Source organism: Nematolebias whitei, chromosome 5 (assembly GCF_014905685.2).
Source record: "Nematolebias whitei isolate Nwh7 chromosome 5, NemWhi1, whole genome shotgun sequence".
Lineage (NCBI taxonomy): Eukaryota > Metazoa > Chordata > Actinopteri > Cyprinodontiformes > Rivulidae > Nematolebias > Nematolebias whitei.
Window position 1 is genome coordinate 14,689,214 of NC_056502.1, and position 19,079 is coordinate 14,708,292.

The window sequence follows — 19,079 nt, forward strand, 5'->3', positions numbered from 1 at the left end:
AAAAAAAAAAAAAAAAAAAAAAAAAAAAAAAAAAAAAAAAAAAAAAAGTCCTTCAGTTTCGCTCAAAGCCTTATAATCGTCCTAATCCTAGAATATAAACATGTAAATAAAGCATGAGTGAATGCAAATACACAATAAACTGCTAAATATACAAAATGGACTGTTATTTCCTGAGTGTGTTAATGTTCAATTGGTTAAAAGTGACTGCTAAAGCCAGAGTCAGTTCTCACTTGTTAAGCATCTGAGTTTGTGTGCTGTAAAAACAGTTCAATTTTAATCCCTGCAATCTTAAAAAAGAGACAGTTAAAGTCACCTTCAGAGCAACCTGCTTTAAAAAAATACAAAAACACCTATAGAATTTTTACTTAAAACTATAACCAGAAATAACTTTCATTTTCTATGAATGAAAATAACCTGACACCTGCAGTTCACGCTGTCAAAGAAAAAACGTTACTTGATGGGTGAATGAGCAAGGAGATAAGATATATCTTCTTATCTCGTGCTTTGACATATTTTCTTGGCACACCGGCCGTTATCTGAGCTGAACCTAGGTCCACGTGTGACGGGTTCAGTGTTGAAGGAGTGAGCAGCAGAAGCAGATTGGCTCTTCATCTGAATGCCGGAGCAAAGTTCAGTCTCAGACTCTTGTTAGGACGTGTTGAATGTAATGTTTGCGATATTAGAATCTTTCCGGTGTGACTGTTTATATTTGACGCATAATTTTCATCCAGTTTTCTGAAATAATGTTTGAACAGTTATTTTATTTATTTATTTATGTCAAAGGTAAAGTCCAGTTTGCAGGGGAACTTGCTCCACATTCAGAGTTTTTTGTTGTGAAATTAATCTTTGTTTCAAAATTCCCCACACACAAGATAGATTTTGTGTTTTTGTACCTCAGAGAGGTGCTAAGCTTGAGAGGACGGACTCCTGGAGTGGCGAAGCGCAGCGAGTTTCTGTAGGTGACCTGCTGCACGGCCCGATTGAAGCTCTCAATGTCGTCTCCCTCCAGCACCAACACAGACTGACTCGGGTTCACGTGGACCTGAGAGATTATATGAACTTACATCAATACTCTTTAACGATTTAACACCTCACAGTTTTTGATAAAGCTTTTCTGTATGGAGACAAGCAAATTTTGAGTAAACAAGGTCAAAATATTCTGATGTGACAAAAACAAATATGACTAAATCATTTTGTAAAATACAAAATATTTTTAAGATGTTCACTAACATTTGTGAAGGAGACAAATGTTCATGCATATTAGTGTGAATGCTTAACCAACATTCGTACTGTAATTTTCCTGTTTTGGATTTTTTAAACTATATCTGCATACTTTGTGATATTCCAGCCATTTGTAGATCAGAACTTTATTTACAAATACTTTCCCCATAAAGTGCGTAAAAAAATTGTATTCCTTAAAAAATATTGTTGTTTTTAAAATCTGTTTTAGGATACTGGTAATGGCTCTGTTTTTGATTTTACATAGTCTAGCTATTTTCAACTTTTACCTAGCCTTTTGCTACTTTAACTTACTTAAATTGTATTATTGCATTATTTTTAGCTTTTAGTTAGTCTTTTGCTAATTTAGCTTTTAGCTACCTCTCTGTTAGTGTTTACTAGCTACCCGTTTGCTACTTTTAGCTAACTGTTTGTTTTTGCTAGCCTTGTGCTACTTTTAGCAAAACCGTTTTCATATTTAGCCAGGCTTTTTGTACTTTTAGTTTTAGCTAACATTTTGCTTCTTTAATCTAACAATTTGCTACTTTTAGCTAGCCTTTTGTTACTTATGGTTGTTAGTTAGCTTTTTGTTGTGTCATGGTTGTGCCAGAAAGGGCATCCTGTGTGAAAAAACAAACAAACTGCCAAATCTTTTGTGCAGTTTTCCTGCTGTGGCAACCCTGAAGAAGGGAGCAGTCAAAATAAAAACAACAAGTTAGTCTTTTGCTACTTTTAGCTAGCCTTTTGTTACTTATGGTTGTTAGTTAGCTTTTTGTTGTGTGCTGCTGTAGCACCAGTGTCATGGTTGTGCCAGAAAGGGCATCCTGTGTGAAAAAACAAACAAACTGCCAAATCTTTTGTGCAGTTTTCCTGCTGTGGCAACCCTGAAGAAGGGAGCAGTCAAAATAAAAACAAGTTAGTCTTTTGCTACTTTTAGCTAGCCTCTTGCTACATTTAGCTGGTCTTTGCTAATTTTGCTATTTGCCAGTTTTTCTTAGGCTTTTGCTACTTTTAGTTTTTAAGTAACATTTTGCCTCTTAGTATTTTGCTACTTTTAGTTTTTGTTATATTTAGCTAGTGTTTTGCTATTTCAGTTACTGGTAGTGTTTTGCCTCATTGAGCTAGTGTTTTGCTCCTTTAAGCAAGTCTTGTGCTTCTTTTAGATTTAATAACTCAATTTCAGCTTCTTCAGTAAATTTGAATAAAGTCATTCAATTTGCATTTTTGCAGAAAATCCAATTTCTCTAGTCGTTTTTGTTTTATAGATTTTGCAGATCTAATTTGCCAGAGTTAGAAACGGTTCTGTATTTGTTCAGATGCTTCCTGACAACAGTCACAACTCTGTTTCTGATGCAACATGATGCCACCTTCATTCCAGACCCCAGGGTCTCCAGATCTCCAAAGTCCAGCCCCTCCCTGCAGGCGTAAAGACACTCCACCACGCTGTGAGGCTCCACGCTACCCGGACGCACCGTCACCCCCGACAACAGGCCATGGTAGCCACCCACGTACTTCACTAAAACGTGAACACACATAATTTTATGCCTAATCCTTTCATATTTTCCACAACTGATGACAAAGATAAGTAGCTCCAAACTTTAAAAACATGTAGGTCACCTGAGTCTTTCCCCTCTGGGATTGTATTGTTTAATATTTCCTTCTGCTTTTCTTCGAGCTCTGCAGGGAAAACCAGAGAAGAGCAAAAAAAAAACAGAAAACAATAAGATGCACTGAGAAAGGCACTTTAGCGGAGTGAGTCATGAAGAGTCAGGTAGACTAAATCTGAGTGTGAAAAGATAGACAGAAAGAAGGAAATATATAGTATATAAATAAATAACATAAGCGAGAGAACTGTAGAGGATCTTCAAAAATGCAACATCTCATTATCTGGCAGCAGCTGCTGCCACACAGCCAACACACACAGTGGGGATGAAAAAATAAATGTGTGTGTGTTTCGCTGGTAATTGGCAGCCAGTTTCCCATTTTAACGAGCAGTTCGAGTGTAAGTGTCTCATAGCTGTCTGCCCCCTGTGTTGTTCTGCTGCCCTAAATAATTGATAAGTCATTTATATTATTAGACCCTAAAAACAAAACGCAGCTATGGAGCTGAGTAAAATGAGGGTGTGGAAAGAAGCAGAACACAAAATGTCTCAGCGGTTTTTCCTGAGATGCCTCATGAGGGTTCATGATTATAGCCAGAAAAACACAGACAACTATTTTTGGGGATGATATTTGATTTAAATTATATTCTTGGTGTTGGAGGAACATAAAACAAGGAGCAAACTGCGCAGATCATAGTTTTTATGCATGACATTAAACGCATCATTGAGCTGGAATGAAAATTATACTAAAGAGCATAAAATTTACCCCAGCAGGCGCCAATGAGCATCCTCTGACGGGGTGCAGGGTTGGGGATGGCTCCGTTGTCGTGAATGAGAGCAGGGTCAAAGGTCACACCATCCACATAGAGAGTCACTGATGGGAACTGGACACTGAGGGAGAGATGATGCCACTCACTGTCACACACCTGCAGGACAGAGAGTACAAGGAGTCAACAAGAAGCCAAAAAAAAATGTATGTTGGAAAATCAGTGGCAAAAGAAGGATTCCGATCCTTATTTCACTCTACAGAAAAGTGTGTATTCAGGCTGCTGAGTCCGACTGAAAATGTCAGGCCCTTTCAAGATAAATCTGATAGTTTGAGAGGTCTTAGTGGAAAAGACCTGCACGATATTAGAAAAGCATGCAGGTACAATATTATCTTTAAATATTGCGATGACATTAATGATTGTGAAAAACTCTCGCTCTTCTTTTTCTGTTCAGTTATGATAACGCTCACAGAACTTTCCCTCTACTTCAGCAGCTGGACTATAATTATCTAACCCTGGAGGGAGCATTAAGGGCAGCGGGAGTCCATCTGAGCGGTCAATTATATGATAAGCAGGTGAAGCATTAATAAATGGTACTTGAAATATGATCGCAGTCTGGGTACAAACCAAAAATTGATTTATTTATTATCTATTTATTTATTTTGGGGGGCTTTTTTGAGTGGAATTATTTCCTTTTATTTGTTTGTTGAATGCTTTTACATCTTTAAAAAGTTTAGAGAGGAGCTTGTTTTTGAAGAAATGTGGGAAATCATAAATGTGACAAAATTGTTTGAAACAGTTAACAATTGAAATCAGGTCTCTCTTGTAAAGGAGTCCTCGAGGCTCAATGGGATTTACCTGTCTAAATAAAGGTTGAATGAAAATTGAAAGCCTATTGTTTAATGAATAAATAATGCACATCACTCACCACCTTTCATGCCAGAGTTTAAGACTAAGATCATCTTATTTTGAGAAATGAGTTGTAACTATTTACCAACCCATAAAATAATGTTATGTCATGCAAAACTGCCAGAGGTAACTATCAGACTATGTGTTCTGGATGATTCTCAGCTACTACTAGACCAAATTTTAGCTCAATTTTTGTAAGCTTGGCTGAACTATAGCTATTTTTATGTTTCTTAACACTGATAGCTGTAGTAGCCATCTTGAATAGGAGACTCCAAAAGGTAATCCATAGCCTTTGCACAGCCAATGGTTACTTTCTGAAGGTTTCATCTAGTGGTTTATGACATAGTTGCTAACAGACAGAGTTGACTCCAATTACAGCAATAAATGACAAAACTTTAAATAAAGATTTAGTGCAAACTGTTAGTGTTCAGAATATGAGTTGGAGATCAGTCTCAACTACCAAGTCTTAAGTCATTATCTATAAAATTGACTGAGTTGCTTTTGTGTTTTTAAGGTAAGTTGGCAGTGGCAGCCATCTTGAACTGAGTTTACTCTCAAATGACTGTTTTCTGATAGGTTGAAGAAATATTTTGCTAACACAACAGACAGTATAATAGTATAATAAAAAAAGTATAATAGCACACACAGACATGGGCAAAAACATTATCACCTTCAGGCAATAAATAAATAAACAAATAAATACTATATTTATCCTATTTCATGAATATTTCCGTGAAGTAACTTGTACTACAAATTTATTTTACTTTTTATAAACAAACTGTGAAAACAGAAGCAACACAAGAGTGTCAGGGAAGTTTTATAGATAGTGGGGCAGAGAGGAAAAGACCAGGCTAACAAGATAACGTGATTCAGACAGAAGGATTTAACAAGCTCAGCTTCTTTTAATCCAAGAGACTTCAATCTGTCTAAGACCAGTGGATTGAATCAAAACTAACCTTATTTCACCACAACACACACCCAACCACACAGACGCACAAAGCTTGCATGAAGAATAATAAAGTGGCATTACTTTTTTTATGCACTTCAATGCCCAATCATTGAATGCATGTTAATGACAAATAAATATGCTTTTTGCTGATTCACGGATGCACAGAAGCCAGAAACAGAGTAGACTTTTAAAGTAATGACTTTACGTGAAAGCTTTACAAAACAATTTAGGTGCATTTATCTTTTAGGTTAAATTTATCTTGCAATAACATGATTTTAAATCTGAAATAAACAGCTAGCGGAACTTCCATGTGAATATATTAAGTCGCCTTTCCTTTTGTTTCTTCCCGTGATGGTATTTTACTTGATTAGTTGATATGATGAAGAAACAACAATCCCGTGTAGCAGACAACAAAAACAGCCTGAATTAAAAACAAGAAGAGAGCCTCGATGAAGTTTAAAGAAATTGCTGTTATTGCAACATTTTCATTTTTGCAAGTTGTCTTGTGTGCTACAACTTTCACAGGCAGCTAAAGGGGGAAGTAGAGTCCATCACAACCGATTTTTGTTTAAGAGGGTGAATTTAGACACAAAAATTTTATAAACTGCAGCCAAAAAGAGAGGGCAAAAATGTTTTTGCCTGCATCCATGTGGGTGTTTGTCTGTCTGTCAGCAAAAATTTCTTATGAAACCCTGGAAAAAAATTTAATGAAACTAATAGAGAGTAAATAATGGATATACATCTACAACAGATGAATTTTTAGAGTCAACCTAATTTAACATGGCTGCCAAAGCCAACAAACCTTAAAGAAACTAAAATGGCAACAAATGTCAGTATGACAGATATCGATCTAAAATTGGGTGTGGTAGTAGCAGAGACTAAGATTCAAGGTTCTTTATTTGTCATTCGCACCCCATGTGGTACATGTGGTGGAACGAAATTATGTACACAGGGTCCCAGTTACATCCAACAATAAAATGTAAAAGAAAAACAGTAATAAGATCTAAGATATGAACTAAGAAAAACATCAGCTAAATATACACTAAGCACTAGTAGCATAAAAACATTACGTCAAACAGCAGCACGAACATGAGTCTGCGTGAGCAGATGAGCACGCATGAACACAGCAACATGAAACAGATCAGCAGCAACATGAAACAGATCAGCAGCAACATGATGTGATTTTCAGAGTGATTATTCTGGTTAGAGATTCATGAGTCTAACAGCCTCAGGGTAGAAACTGTTCCTCAGACTGATCTGCAACATGAATTATGAGCAATGACAAATTGCACAAAATTTTTGTTTAAACTTTTATCATTAACTATATGTTTGCCTTTTAAATAACTCATGATCACTGAATTGTCAGGATCTGTGCTTTGCCGTCATTTGTGTTTTATTATCAGGTCGATTATGTTTTGTGATGTTATTTGTTCTAATTTTTTCAGTTCTCCTGCGTTCCTCTGTGCCATCAATTACGTCTCCTCAGTCAGTCCTGCCACGCCCACTTACACCTGTACTTTGTTCAGTTGTTCACCTGTCACAGCTGTAGCCTCTTTTCCTTCTCCGCCCCAGTCTATTTCGTCTGTTTATCTTCCTCCATCTTCAGTCAAAAATGATTGGCTCCTCATGCCATGTATAAGTTATCCTTGTGTTTCTCCCTGAGGTGATTCTTTTTAAGTAGTTTCTGCCACAACAGAACTTTTGTTTTAAAAATAAAGTTTATTTAATTTTTGAGGTCCTTGTGTCGGGCAGCACAGTGGCGCAACTGGTAGAGCTGCTGCCTCTCAGCGAGCAGGTCTTTGGTTCAAACCCCGGTCCAGGGGTCTTTCTGGGTGGAGTTTGCATGTTCTCTCCGTGCATGCGTGGGTTTTCTCCGGGTACTCCGGTTTCCTCCCACAGACCAAAAACATGCATGTTAGACTGATTGGTAACTCTAAATTGTCCCTAGGTATGAGTGAGAGAGTGAATGGTTGTTTGTCTTGTTTGTCTCTATGTGGCCCTGTGATGGACTTGCGACCCGTCCAGGGTGTACCCCGCCTCTCGCACAGTGATTGCTGGAGATGGGCACCGGCGACCCCCGTGACCCAAAATGGAAGAAGCGGGTAAAGATAATGGATGGATGGTCCTTGTATCCTGTCCACATTCTGGGTTCAAACCTCCCATCAAACCGTGACGTAAATGGGTTTTGATGAAACACATTCTCCAAGCACTTTTTATGAGATATTCCAATATCACATGAGAAAGTGCATAACTTAATTTACAAAGTAAATCATATAATCATATAATAATCTTATGTTAAAACTTTGGCTTGAAAGGCAACAGGCAACATGCATTACTGCCAGGCATGCCGGGCCTTTAATTATATCCCAGATAAGAAGTAATGTTCAACAAGGTCTGTCGCCTTGTTGCTGTTTTAAGTGCTTTATAAATAAAGTGGTATGGTATGGTATTGTTTCACAGGTAACGAACTGCGCAATACTTCAATAAGACAACAATTTCTTCAGATGGATGATGGACACAGCATGAACGATTAAAATTAGCCAATAACTATAAAAAGTCTGGGAGGTGAAGGAAAAGAGGCTTTATTTTAGAGTTATATTTTAGTGTTGTTTAATTGTAGAGAAAAAATATGTTCATTCAATTAAAAAACATGTTTTAGTGAAGATTATTTAGTAAAGATTATTAAATTTCTTCTGTTTCAGCTTAATTCTAAAATTGAAACAGAAAATATATGCAGAAAATAAAGTATTTTTCCCCGGTACCTGCTCCAGTTTCCACAAGAACTTGACGGGCCGTGCAGCCGAGACGTCGGGCCAGTAGAAGAGGGAGAGACGGCAGCCGTGGACGGAAAGGGAGTAATGAGAGTAGGAGTCATCTGAAGAGAAGAAAAACAAAAAGGAATAAAAAAATAATTGGTGGACCTATTTCTTCTGAGTAACCACAAAAAGAATAAAACAGTGCACTCTTTTTTTATTCTGATTTGTGAATTTCTTCAAAAGGTCTGTTTCCCTGTAAGTCACACAGTTATATTCACATGATTCACACAATATTTTAGGCACAATTACAGTGTTTTACTGGCTTTCTGCTGTCCACTCAGCTGCACAAAGGTGACAGCTGGAAGTCAAGTGCCTTTCGGAACAGCTTGATATTTGTCGAAGGTAAAATCAGGTTTCTTTTTTCGGCCTTGGTTTTACTTGCAGATTAGAATATGAGACGACGGTCATAAGTAACAGCATGCAATCACTGAAATATCCCATCAAAGAGTGTAAATCAGTGTCAGTAAAGTCCAGAAGGTGAAACGCACCATTCTTGACGGTGCTGCACACAATAGTCTCCTCATCCTTGCGATTTCCCCTGGACTGTGTGGTTGAAGCCTGGATGTTGGCACCACCCCTGCGCATCCACAGCTGGAGGGTGAAATGGTCACCTGACAGTGTGGACACGATCGAATCCGGCACCGCTGCAACATGATTCGACCCGTTGAAGGAAAAGACCAGAGATGAATCAGAAGAGGGAAGAGTGGGCAGAGCAGCAGTCCAGTTGGCTGCAGGAGATGGAGGTGGGAGGAGGTCTACTTCACCCCTGACGGCACCTGAGTAAATGACAAAGGAAAAAAAATAAAAATAAAGGACATGGCATGAATAAAACAGATTTTGTCTCATGATTATGGTTTTAGGTATAGAGTAAAACTTACCACACAAGCGGCGTACAGATCTATCGGAGTAGCTGTCTCTGTCACAGCCCTTTCCAATGTGGCCAGTCTGGAGCTCTACAGTGGCCTGGATGTTCCACACCGTCTCTTCACAAGTCTCCAAATGCAGGCTGGGGAACAGAGGGATGCTTCCTGACCCTGGTGTGTATTCTACACGCTTTGTCCATCCTTGGGGAGAAAAAAAAAAACTTTACACCTCATTGTGCTACATTTAAATTCTAAATGAATGAGAATGTTAAAGAATGCAAACAAAAAATAACTGTCTAAAAAAAGAAGATTAAATAGAAACAGAATGCGACAATCTGCAAATCAAATAAAGATAACATGTGTGGGTGGCCCTGGGGGCTCCGCGGTCGGGGTCCCTCCTGGGGTCTTGGGCTCTGGTCCCCCCTTTTTCGTCTGCCTCTGGTCTTGGGGGTCGGGTCTCTGCTGCTTCACAGTTACTATTAAATGTTCTATTAGAGAAGCCTTATACACTTATGCATGCCCACAACCACACACAAATAGAAGCAGGGATGCTTATGTAGGCTTTATATGTAGATATATAGATATGTATATGAATGTATATTCATGTGTATGTATGTATGTATGTATATAGGCGTAGGTATGGGCATATATATTTATGGAAACTTACTGCAAAGCCATGAATATTTTAAGTTCTTTATACATATGTATTTTGTTGCTGTGTTTTGTCATGCTCTTTGCAGGTGAACAGACAGTGGCCGGGTGTTTTGCCTTTGCTCTCTTTGTGTATAGTTCTTATATTTTGGAGTCTTACTTTGTCTTTTCTTTCTTTCTATCCTATTAAAAAAAAAAAAAAAACCTACACTAGATAGTCACTAGAATAAATATTTCATAATAATGGTGTGGAGAGGATGGCTGTAAGGGGAGAAGGGAGGCCATCTTAAAAAATAAATAAAAATAAAAATAAAAAGATAGCATGTATTAATTTAAAAAATCTAAGATTCTAAAATATTTTCTCAATCTGAAGAAGAAAGCTTAAAAAAATGGCTGCCTGTTGCATCACTTGTTCTATTACACTCAATCAGATTTGTACTATTGAATGCTGAAGATGCCTTCAGATCATGTGCTTAAAACTGTTAAAGACCAACAAGCAGCCTTTGTCTGCTCTGAAGCAGCATCCACGACCTCCAGATGTCAAACTTAACCACAGTCAAATGTGACATTACCAACACTTTGTCAAATTTATTTGATTTCTGGAAAGAATTCCTAAATCACCGCTGAGCATCTCATATTGAAGCCCCAGCATCAATTTTTAGACTGGCTGACCTAAAAATGTGTCAAACTGAATGGCCATACACATGCTTTATAACTTGAAAGTGAGAGTTTCACCCAAAAAAACATTGAATGGAACAAGTAAACCACATGTTTAAAGCCTTCACTGGGTTATTTCAGGACAGAAGAAGAGATATGTGCAATAATGATTACCGATCCAGCCGGGTTTGCAGGACGGCTTGACTGTGACGACAACCTGAGCATCAGCTTGAGCACGATTCTTTCCACAATCGAAGGCAGTCACCCAGAAGGTGTGAACGCGCTGCCGCTTTGAATCCAAAGGCTCAGTGTTCTTAATGTTACCTAGGAGACAAAGCATCAAAGGAAATGGAGAACATGACATAATGAGACAAACAGAAATAGTAAGTTAGTCAGCAGCAGCCTTGTATGATTGAAAATACAAAACAGCTAAAAGTACATGGAAAAGCCTTCAACAGCCCCAAAACAACTTCACAGAGCCACAACCGAGCTTGGTGCTCTGTCTATAGGAAGAAATCAAGAAGACAGAGGAAGACAAATAACTCTGAACAAGTAAAAAACAAAAAGTGTTTTTCTGCTTTTATAGATACAGGTGAATAAACAGAGAGTATCTGTGAAGGGCTGACTGCACCCAGCATGCCGGCTGATAAACAGTAGGTAGGAAGAGAAGACGCTTTGACATGATGAGATGAAAAACAAAGAGTAGAAAGGGTCAAAACTGAAAGCGAAAAACCAAGTAAACAGACAACAAAAAGCAAACGGCATCTGAGCAAGACGGGAACAAAAGGTCTCAGCTACTGTCTGAAAAACAGAAAGAGGCCACTCATCTTCTGCAGAACCCTTTAAGTTCTGGAAAAATCTGCAAAGTCATGCTAAAGCTGGATCCATCTCAACTGCTGTTAAAAAAGGGTCACATCTGATCGCCCACCAAGAAGTCACATGACTGTTGTATCTACATTCCCCACCAAAAAATAAGGTAATGATATAAGCCAGTAGCATAAGGCTAAAAAAACAAACAGTTGTTGCAGATGCAGAACAAAATCCCGCCCCCACAAATTCTATTTTAACGTCTTTTACCTGAGTGGAGTATAAGATCCCTGCAACTCTTTTCAATTTTTCCCTAAACAGACTTCAGTATCTCAGCAGTGGCTGCCGCTGTTTTCTGTGTGCTGAGTGCAGCACATCACAGAACTGAACTAAATTAAAGTTTTGCTTACAAACAAACATAAAACAGAAAATGTGATTATAGTGTTAGCACTGCAGTCTCTGAATTAAAAGTGTGAGATAAAAATCTTGGTACCGTCGTTGTCAATAGCGAAGGGCACACTGGGAGTGATGATGTCATAGAAGCAGATCTGGCTGTACTGCGGGGAGCAGTCGGCATCCAGAGCCTCCACGCGTACGATTCGGTCAAACAGACGCCCCTCTGGGACCGAAGCCTCGTAGCGACGCTCGACAAACACAGGGGAGAACTCGTTGACGTCGTTTACACGAACATGCACAGTGGCTCTGAGGGGAGGAGGAGTGGAAGGCCAAACACAAGCAGAGAGGCGCGGGTTATTGTGATAACAGGAAGCTGCAGTAGTCTGTACAGAGCACAGTCTGACACACACAGAATGTAAAACTGTTAAAAAGCTAATTTCCAAACTGGGACTAAAAGGTCTGACTTGTGAGATTTCTTGCTGTTGACTCCATCAGGTCCTTCTCCGCAGTCGTAGGCCTGGATGGTGAAGCTGTGTTCCCGCTGACTCTCACAGTCCAGCGGCTCCTTGGACCGGACCAAACCCTCGCCGGTGGAGCGGTCCAGAACAACGGCTTCAAACTGGACTGATCCTGAACCCAAGGGACCGTTATGAACCCGAAAACCACAGATTTCACCTGAGGGAGAAAGATTGTGTGAGACAGCTACAAAATCTGTTTTCCATATTATACAAACACTCAGATATTTAAATTAGAAGTTTTTTTGTAATCACTTTTAACTTGAAAAAAAAAAAAACTTGGTAGTTTTCCTTTATGGGCTGATTACTGCAACACCTACTTTGACCTTTTTATTTTTTGAACAGCTTTAAACTGGCCTCCTTCTGACTAATGAGCGTTGTTTTTCTTGCCTTTTTAAAATACTCCAAAAGCTTGTTCAATCAGGCAATCAGATATTTTACAGAAAAATATTAAAGGTACTAAATATCTCTGTTGAAAACACTCCTAAATAGATGGAAATTAAAAGAAAATTCTAAGCAACTTTTCAGTTTAAATGTACCTTTCTGCCTTTATACCATTCTAGATGTGTGTAACTAATTAGTTTTTTTAATCTGTCACAATTATCGATTTGAGTGATAATTGTGACATGCTTAGAAAATTGCTAAAAAGAGAGATATAACATGTTATTACTTGTAACATTTTTCTAGAAAACTTGAGATGTTACAATAAATGTAAAAATACCAGATCATTATATATTAAACCTGAAATAAGTCACTTTTGGGAAAAAATTGTTTACTTTAAATTTTATGCCAGTAAGTTATTTATAAGTAACTACTCCCTTTTGCTTGTTATAAAATTTCAGCTAAACATTTTAGTTTATAGACTTATCTGGAGTAAGACAGTTTTGCACCTGAACATGTCAAAGCCAAGTCGTAACATGAACAGAACGTTTTGTTTTTATGACATTTTCCTAAAGAAAGCAAATCTTTCCCTGTGAAAATCATGTTGTCTGAGTGCAGCCTATGTTGCTCCCCAACCTGAAAACGCTGTTCAGCGTCAATGCTGGTGACAAAGATTTGCAAGCTGTCCATAACATGTGCTCCATTGACCCAAATACAAGCCCAAATTCCAGTTTTAGTGCACGGATAACAACCCAGATGGTCCTCATTCCCTTCAGCCCTGAGGAAGCAGCGTCTTTGGTTTCCAAAAGGAACTTAAAATTATAATTTAGCAGACCTCAGGTATACAATTATCTTTATGGTATATATTTAATTTTAATTTGTGGATGCAGCTGTGATGTGTGTTCACTAGCAATGATTGTTTTGAGCCCATTTCTCTGATAGAACTGTGTCTGTTTTAATGTGCAAAGGGCCACTATTGATTCATAATTTGTAAAAATAGCAACAAAATCAATGTGATGATCCTTCAATGGAAGTATGAAAAAGAAATCCAGAAACTATTTCCCTGATTTTTAATAAATGCAGTTCAAAGTAACCCTTAACATTTGACAAAATCATCTTACTTATTACCAATTAACCTATGTTGCAGACTGTTCCAGTCTTCTCTTAGTCCTCTTTTCATGCTATTTTAAAACATGATGCTGACAAAATCAAAATGTGGAACATATTTTAATTATGTGCAAATCACAAAATTATGTTTTACTTTAGGGCAGCACGGTGGCACAGTTGGTAGAGCTGCCGCCTCTCAGCGAAAAGGTCGCCCCGATTCAAATCCCAGCTGGGAGCCTTTCTGGGTGGAGTTTGCATGTTCTCTCTGTGCATGTGTGGGTTTTCTCCGGTTTCCTCCCACAGACCAAAATCATACATGCTAGGCTGATTGGTAACTCCAAATTGTCCTTAGGTGTGAGTGAGAGAGTGAATGGTTGTTTGTCTCATTTGCCTCTATGTGTCCCTGTGATGGACTGGAGACCTGTCCAAGGTGTCCCCCACCTTTCACAGTGATAGATGGACATGGGCACCAGCGACCTCCACGACCCAAAAAGGAAGAAATGGGTAAAGATAATAGATGGATGGATGTTTTACTTTGTACTTTTTACATTGTGTAAATTAAAGGGAAGAAAATGTTGGCAAAATGAGTCACAATCAGGAATTTTTCCTATATATATAATTTTTTTTTAATTTGTTATCTCAATAGCTTCAAAATGATATGTAGTTTGTTGAAATCTGTCATTCTTTCACCTGGCCTGCAACAAATATTTTTCAAGAGTGCTGGTTTCAAACCTTGATTTTTATTGGTCTAAAATGACGTATTTGCGAATTCCAACCTTATATTTAAACAGGGGGAATGCCTATGTATCACAAAGACCAAACATTATACGAAGGGATTTCCTAGCGCAGCCATCAGAGAAAAATTGTAAATTTTATAGGAAACTGAAAGGACTAGAATTGAAAGGATTATTTCTAAAGGCATGTCTGTTAAAAAGTATTGATTTAAAAGGCAGATTAGGAAGACTACATGCTACTTTAATTACTGGGATCACTAGACGGCCTCTCTATGGACTCATTTTGTGCTCGTTCCGACTCATTTTAGCAGCATGAGCCACAAATGTATGCGACGAAGCATTAGAAATACTTAACGTTACATCTTTGCTGTTGTTGTGATACTGATAACTAGACTTTATTTCATGTTATCTCAAACAGCCTGTTATCATCCAAATTGAATGAGGAAAAAAACGTGATTCCAGAAGCGCCTAAAAAAAAACTTTGAAAAGCAGCTGATGTCTATCGGCTGACATAAGTCAAAGGTTCATGCTCAAACAGGTAATTTCCTCTTCTTTCTTGACATGGGCTCTATATACATCAGGAAAACTTCATGTAATTCAATTTGATTTTTTTGTAATTTGACTGAACACGGTTATTTCCAGGACTCTGAGGGCAAACATGATCACCTTATTTCATCAGGCTGCACAGGCAGAGCCCTGCTGATTGCTCCTGCAAAGAGAGGTTCAATTACACTATGATGGTCTAAAAATAGTGCACTCTGTGACTGAATACATTTGCCTTTCTATTTAGGTGGTCTTTAGGGAAATAATTCTAGTCTTATTGCTGAGAGAAGGTGTTTGCATTATTCACTATTAAAAGCTCAAGCAAACAAAACAAACGGGAATAAACCTCTGAGTGGTCATATGACTGCAGCATCATTCTGTCTGCAAAATAAAAGTTGGATGATTTTCTGTCTCATCTGTGCAGACGAGCTTCAGTTTGGCTTTGCAGATGATTTGACCCATTTTTTATTTCTTTGTAGCAGCCATTCAAAAGGGAAAAAAAAGACTTCAGTGAAAATCATTTTAACCATTTGATTTTATAGCCCTCCATGGTGCTTGTTGCAGTTACCAGCATAGTGAAGTGGGGCATCTTTGTCCAAGGCAAAGAGAGGGGGGTTGAGCAGGACGGTGTTGTCGTTCTCCATAACGATCCCCTGGTACTCCGTCTCGATCCATGGCTTGTGTTTATTGGCTGAATGGCAGAGAGGACACCAAAGAGGCTTTGGGTTAAATGGAGCAATTAGAAGGAAACCAAAGCAGCTATTTTTAAACATCCAATTATGGTGGAGGACATGGAGGAAGCATGTGTAAGGGGGAAACAATACGCAAAACATGTGTGACCGCAGTTTGATCATATTCAACTCTCTTTTCCTCCATACTGACCACCATCCCTTGTTCATTTCAAGCAACATCCACCAGCAGGATAACTATATCCACTCTGTTTTCCCTGTGTTGCACAGAAACAAACAGAAAAGTATTGCTCATATCTAAATCTGGGAAGCTGAATAATGCAGCAAAAAAAAGCAAAGTCAGAGTCAAGTGCCTTAGGTTTACTCTGAGTTTAACCCTTAATGTCAAAACAATTATCAATCCTTCTGCTGAATGTTCTGTGCTGAGCGATCAAAGGCCAAGTTAATGAGCCAGAAGGTTGACGATTTTACACTCCAGCAATGAGGAAAAACAAAAGGCGGCACGGCGTGCCCTCCCTCTGGTGTCTGTCTCCTAATGCCAGAAGCTGCAGAGTTTGAAATCAGACAGGAGCGCAAGACAGTTTTTGGTTTGTTGTTTGTTTGGCAATCACAGTGAATTTTCTAGAAAATTTGAGTGGAACTAATTCTGTGTGAGAAGTGAGTCAACAGAGGCGAAATGCTGCTGGTTCTAAATCTGATCAGACTTCTTTCAGCTCAAACACCGTGCTGGGTATGGTTTGAGATTTTTTATTTTTTTTGCTTAAGCATCACAGCTTTTACTATGCCTCACTGCTGAATTTAAAGAGGTTTTTGTTACTGATAAAAAAAAAAATCTATGTGTTGTGGTATTTTACTAAAGCATTCTCATATCAAACATACTCTACCAACTATAATGATTTTTTTTAATCATTTTTAGGCTTTACTTACATCAAACTCTGTTCATTGTATCCTGAGATATTATTGTTGCCGACAATAAATGCGTAATTAAAATGATTAATTGCACAGTTTTGACTCTTAATTACATACATTAACATGACAATATGGTTGATTTAGGAGGTAAAATGTTGAAAAATTATTAAGAAAAAACATAAACTGCTACTGTATTTTTTTAATTGCCTGACTTCGTGCAAAAATGCTAAAAAAATAACTAAATCTCACCCGTTTCTGTTGAGTTGTATTTTTTTGGGGGGGTTAGTTTCAGATTAAATGATATGTCAAAATCCTTGACTATATTTTTCACCCGTTTATAAATAAAAACATCTTAAAATATTTGGCAAATTTAAATAATCATTACTTGCAGGAAAAAAAATTGTTCTTTCTCCAACTATGAAAGCATTCTTACCTTAAAACAACAGCTGATAAAACTCTGAGTCGCTTCCAAATTTTTGTAATTATCTAAACACCTGATCATATCTCCACTTAATAAATGCTTATATCGCCAAAACTGTGAATTCCTGAAGTGAATATCTGTCAAACGAGTAAGTAAATCTGACAGATCCATCCATCCTGGCAGTTTGTAACACTCTTTAATTCAAACGTATTTTTAGCTGGCACAGAGAATGTGAGGTTCAACACCCAGAGGTAATCACAGACATTCATCCACCTCCTGGGTTTCCTCAGTCGTCTTCTGCGTTTTTGTTTTGGTCATTTATCTCGTGCCCTCTGTCCTCCCCCTCCCTCTTTGCTTCTGTGTAGCATTAATCTGAGCATCAGGCCTGTGGATTACATTCAGGATTACAGTTGAGAGGCATCTCACTCCATCTCTCTGCCTGCCCCCCTTGGCACTGCTCCTCTTTCTGTCACTCCCCAGCACTCACGCGTCCACCCCTCCTCATCTGGACCCTTCAACCTGACACACGTACTGTATGCACACAAAAGGCCCAGCCTCTCACACTTTTCTTTTTTTTCTTTTCTCCCTCGTGTTGCCCGATCTCATATTCCTCCCTCTCCCACCTTATCATCCTGCATCCCACCCACCCCCCAGCATGTCCTCTCCTGTCATGGCTTCATCTCCACTTACTCTTCTCATTTCCCTCTTCTTCAATCTACTTCAAGTCTTGCATTGGCCTCTTCTTCTGACACAATCTCCCTTCTCTGTTCCCGTTTCATTCTCTCAGCATGATAATCATGAAAAAAAAAAAAAAAAACTATAATAAATCTGCCAAAGACAGAGGGAAATGTCTGTTTTCTCAGAGTCAAACAGTAGGTGAAAAAGGCACATGCACACAGGGTTATGAGCAGGAAAATGTTTATGTATGTAGGTTTGAATGCACCGTTTATGCATGAGGAATTCAGGCTTTATGATACAGGAATAACAATGAAGTCATCGGGTTTATTTCTTGAGCAAAAACAGCCACGGATTCACCTGAAAACCCAGGCAGGTACGTGTTCCTATGGCAATGTAAACCATCATCTCAATACTTCACATTTACCAGTCAAAAAGGATGAGGAACTGACCTTTGTTGCCATTGGCAACCGAAGTCAAGCAAAGGAGAAGGAAGGAGAGAAAATTCATTCTGTCCATCTGAGGGAGGAAAGGAAAGAAAACAGAGAGGAGGGGAGGTAACAGGGTGGGGTGAAGACAGAGAGGGGGGTGTACAGTTCATGCATCAACAACTGATCAGCAGTGGACAGTACTGTAACGAGACAGAAGCAGATCAGGCAGAACAGACAGGGTTTTACGTTCACTGCTGCGTTTGTGCAAAGAAAGCACCAGATAAATAAAGTGTCATGGATGTAACGCCTGGAGGACTGCAAAACTAGCAGAGTTGCATGACTGGACCAGTAATCCATGAAGCAGTTTACCTTAATACTGCTTTGACTGGCATGCTTGCCCAGCCTGTGTGGAGTACCAACACATGAACGTGTGTGTAAATGTGTTTGTGGCGTAATTAGCCCGGGGGTTTATCTATCACCAATCCCTATATTTTGAGAGCACACACACAACATATTTAGTCAAACAGAGAGAGCGAGAGAAAAAAAGAAAAACTGCATGCGGCTCCATCCGTGCAGGTTGTCCAGGCTAACAACACTCACGTTCAGAAGTACAAACATGCTATGCGACAATTTCTAGCCGATTTTCATCACAAGCTAGTAACGACACGCGCTTACATCACGCGCTTCGTGGCTAAATAAACGGGGAAAAATTAGACCCGCTGGTGGGGCCCCGAGGAGTAAAATGTCGCAGAAATACGGATTTTTGTAGTTTGACATTACCGTGTGCTGAGCGCGGTGATGCTCCGGGTTGTTGGTACCTGCTTCTACGCTCGCAGCATCCGCCTCTCACGCCCCTGCCGCTCGGCTCAGCAAACCCCGGAGGACCGAGCACCAACTGACAAACCTCCAGGTGAAGAAGAAGAAGAAGAAGAAGAACGGGAGGTTCTCCTCCGAATGCGTTACAAGAAGCAGGAAGGAGGTGTAAGAGACCGACAGATGTCCTTGTTGTTTTTAAAAAAAAGAAAAGAAAAACGATGGGA

The 19,079-nt window shown here is 38.9% G+C and overlaps 1 protein-coding gene across 1 annotated transcript in view; it reads right to left on the reverse strand.

Moving 5' to 3' along the window:
- clstn3 (calsyntenin 3) overlaps positions 1-19,079 on the reverse strand; it is a 29,071-nt gene extending 9,992 nt beyond the window's left edge. The window contains exons 1-13 of the mRNA XM_037676191.1: positions 18,820-19,079; positions 18,061-18,127; positions 15,483-15,605; positions 12,099-12,309; positions 11,732-11,940; positions 10,606-10,755; positions 9,139-9,324; positions 8,749-9,036; positions 8,207-8,319; positions 3,586-3,745; positions 2,836-2,895; positions 2,586-2,734; positions 894-1,042 (exon numbers count right to left, since the gene is read on the reverse strand). Coding sequence (XP_037532119.1) covers positions 894-1,042; positions 2,586-2,734; positions 2,836-2,895; positions 3,586-3,745; positions 8,207-8,319; positions 8,749-9,036; positions 9,139-9,324; positions 10,606-10,755; positions 11,732-11,940; positions 12,099-12,309; positions 15,483-15,605; positions 18,061-18,127 — 1,865 coding nt within the window. The 5' untranslated portion in view covers positions 18,820-19,079. The remainder of the gene's footprint in view (positions 1-893; positions 1,043-2,585; positions 2,735-2,835; positions 2,896-3,585; positions 3,746-8,206; positions 8,320-8,748; positions 9,037-9,138; positions 9,325-10,605; positions 10,756-11,731; positions 11,941-12,098; positions 12,310-15,482; positions 15,606-18,060; positions 18,128-18,819) is intronic.